Here is a 3,199-nt window from a genome sequence, read left to right as displayed (position 1 = left end):
AACTGCCAGTCATAGGTGACTAACCAAAAACTAATTGTCCTGATTAGCCAGACCAATGTCCAACAAGCCCTGCAAAGGAAACACAGGTGTGTTCAAGGGCCCAATACGGGTGGGAATTTACAGCTACCTTTACATAAACACCATTTCAAAACTAATAAGCCGCCCAGTCACATAAAAATTAAGAATAAGTCTGAAAATGTTCTTGAGCTGATAGAAGGCCGACTTTGTAAATGTCTTTATACGTCGCTGAAGGTTCAGGTCAGAGGTCATCCTGATCAGGCAGCCCTGCCAAACTGGAAAATGAAAAGACTGGAAGAAAGAGGAGCAGCTTGAATTCATCAAAACGCCAGAAGGAAAGGAAATGGAGGACAGGAGAGAAAAAATAGACAGAAAATAAAGGCAAAGTTATTGCATGATAAAGCCAGAAGAACCAAATGAATAATTTCTGTGATGAGGGGTCAAAGGTCAGTGACAGTATGAGACCAAGAAGCAGGGTTACAGCAGGTTATTTTTAAAGGCAGCCTGTCAGCAACTTTACGCTGCAGATGAATCAACAATTAACCTGCTTGACCAATTAAAATCTATCCATACCGAGCAGGAAAAGACAACGTCTTTATTCCAAAAGAAACGTGTTTAGGAGAAAGTCCCAGTTAAAAATAGAAAAGATGACTGAATACACAGACTAAGCGTCTAGTTATCCTCTTGTTTCATCATTAATATATATTTTATTCCAGCCCAAACCTTCAGATTCCCTCTGGATCTCCAGTCCAGCTGCCAGTCGGTGACGATGGCTGCCACCTCACCCAAAGACAAGTAAGGACTTTATTTAGACTTCTTTCATTAAGATGCTGTAACATGAACAATGCAATTATCAGTACTTAGCAAAGATTTTCAAAAAATGTGAATGTTTCTATACTGTCAAAATGTTACATGACCCGACTGGATTAACTATCCAAACTCGGTTTTAACTTTCAGTGATCTAGACCTTGTTGAGCTCCGACTGACTGCCGTTGATTAAATCATTCAATTGTATTTGGTGCAGATATTTGGCCGTTTGGATGATTTTCTTCATGCTCGGTCTGGGAACATTGCTGCCCTGGAACTTCTTCATGACTGCTACCATGGTGAAACATCATCTGCTTTCTCTCCACGCCTGTTTCTGCACAGACTTATTCTGACATTAGCAAAACCAGGGATGTTGTTAGGAACATGAAACATTGTGCTGGGTTCTGAATAAATGTTAATGTGACAGAATATGACTAAATAATTTCCCACTCTTCACCGGCATTGTCGCTTTGCCTGAAGGCCCAGTTGGGACCTGCAATGAATCATGGGATATGGTGGACCATGAAAAGAAGGACACATTAGGAGGAGTCTTTGAATTTGGACAGGCTTGTTGCCACCCGATGATGCATGAAGCTGAGAGCCTGATGCCAACATCTTCCTGCCACATGTTGATGTGCCCTTTAGCAAGGCACTTAACCCAAAGCTGCCCATTGATACATGAATGTGAGGGATTGGGCAAATGTGGTTTGAGAGTAAAGCTCAGTGTATTTATCTTTCCATTTAAAGTGGAGCTGCAGCATCAAATGACCAACAGAGGTCAGTGCTACCTGACCCAGCCTAAAAGGTCAGGCAGGGTCAGATGCAGAGGGTTGAGTCTTCCTGTTGCTTTACCTCTAGTTGCCTGCCGATGTGTGTGGGTTTGTGAGTGTGAACGGCTGAATGTGGCTCCAGTGTAAAGTGCTCTGATGAGTCAGTATGGCTGGAAAATAGCAATTTAAGCTCCGGCCGTTTACCACCTGGGTTCACAAGTCCAGTAAAGGTTCTGCTCCTGAATCCAAATTCTCTCGTTTTCCTACTGACAGTCGTTTTCTGACCAAAACTCTTTGTACGTGAACAGAAGTTTTATTGTCCTTGCAGTACTTCAGGAATCGTCTGAAGGACCCTTTGCCCACTGAGGTTTCAGCCAATCAGAGTGAAGCAGCAGGTGAACATCAAAGTGTCCTAGAGACCAAATTCAACAATGTGATGACGCTCTGCGCCATGTTGCCTCTGCTGCTGTGCACCTGCCTCACCTCCTTCCTGCACGCCCTGTAAGTACTACACAGGTACTACACCAGTAATACACAAAGTGCTAAGCAAATACTACAGTAGTACTACACCAGTTTCTAGGTCAGAGATGTGTGGTAGTTTAATTCTGTCATGTGGGCAGATTCATGTTCAGCTGGACGTTCCAGTTGCAGAAGCAAAGGAAACTCACCATCAGTCACCAACGACTATGAACTTGTTGCCATGACAACTCCCATCATGGAGGTCCTGGAGAGACTCCTGCTGGCCCACCTGAGGAAGCAGGACCCCCTGCAGTCTGCTTATCGCCACGGAGACGCCATCATCCACCTGCTAATCAAAGCCGCTGCCACCTGGACGGGTTGGGGTTACCTAACCCTAACTCTGAGGATCAGCAGGTGGAGCTTCAGCCTCAGCTGGATCTATAAATAAATGGAATCTATCTGATCTAGATCTATGGCTGCCTCACTAACAGACCGGCTGGTGAAACCAGGAGAACCTTCTGTCATCTACAGAAACACTGAGATTTCTCTGCAGCTGCTGGTGGATCAGAGATGGACCAGAGGACAGAGAGCTGCTGGACGGGAACAATCAAATCATCTGGAATGAAAACAAAACAAAAGGAGATTATTGCTGATTTAAGGGGAAATCAGCAATAATTGGGAGTAAAGCACTTTGAATAAGGGTCAAAGGTCAAACACCATTTCCCTAATCTGTTCTGGTTCTGATCAGAACCTGGAAAATCTAGAGATGACGATGCAAAGGAGGATTCTTCATAAAATCAAGAAAATTCTGGCCAACCACGACCGTCCTCTTCATCTGACTGGCCTGGGAAAACAGAGCATCTTCAGTCAGAGGCTTCTTCACTCGCTGTAACACTGCAATTACAGTAATAAACAGTAATAAACGCTACGCTTTGTAGAGGTACATTTTAACAATAATCCAGATGTAGCAGTAAGTAGCAGTATTTTGGAGATGTATCCTGCTAACACCTGCTAACACCCATCAGCATCTATTTCAACCCTTTGAAGAACAACACAGAAAAACAAACCCTCACATATTTTCCCCATCGATTCCAATCAGCCACATATTTTTGCTGGACAGTTATCAGCATTTTAAAATAACATTC

At 43.6% G+C, this 3,199-nt stretch overlaps 1 protein-coding gene across 1 annotated transcript; it reads left to right on the top strand.

Annotated features, from left to right (window-relative positions):
* Nucleotides 1-713: 713 nt before the first annotated feature.
* Nucleotides 714-2,431, top strand: LOC103461397 (equilibrative nucleoside transporter 1-like; the record flags this gene model as incomplete). Its single annotated transcript, XM_008403699.1, has 4 exons — nt 714-813; nt 1,043-1,124; nt 1,924-2,096; nt 2,241-2,431. Coding segments are annotated over exons 1-4 (472 nt in total), but the record flags the coding sequence as incomplete, so codon positions are not given.
* Between the last annotated feature and the right edge of the window lie 768 nt (nt 2,432-3,199).

Source organism: Poecilia reticulata, unplaced genomic scaffold (genome assembly GCF_000633615.1).
Source record: "Poecilia reticulata strain Guanapo unplaced genomic scaffold, Guppy_female_1.0+MT scaffold_1303, whole genome shotgun sequence".
NCBI lineage: Eukaryota > Metazoa > Chordata > Actinopteri > Cyprinodontiformes > Poeciliidae > Poecilia > Poecilia reticulata.
This window is presented reverse-complemented; position numbering and strand designations above follow the sequence as displayed.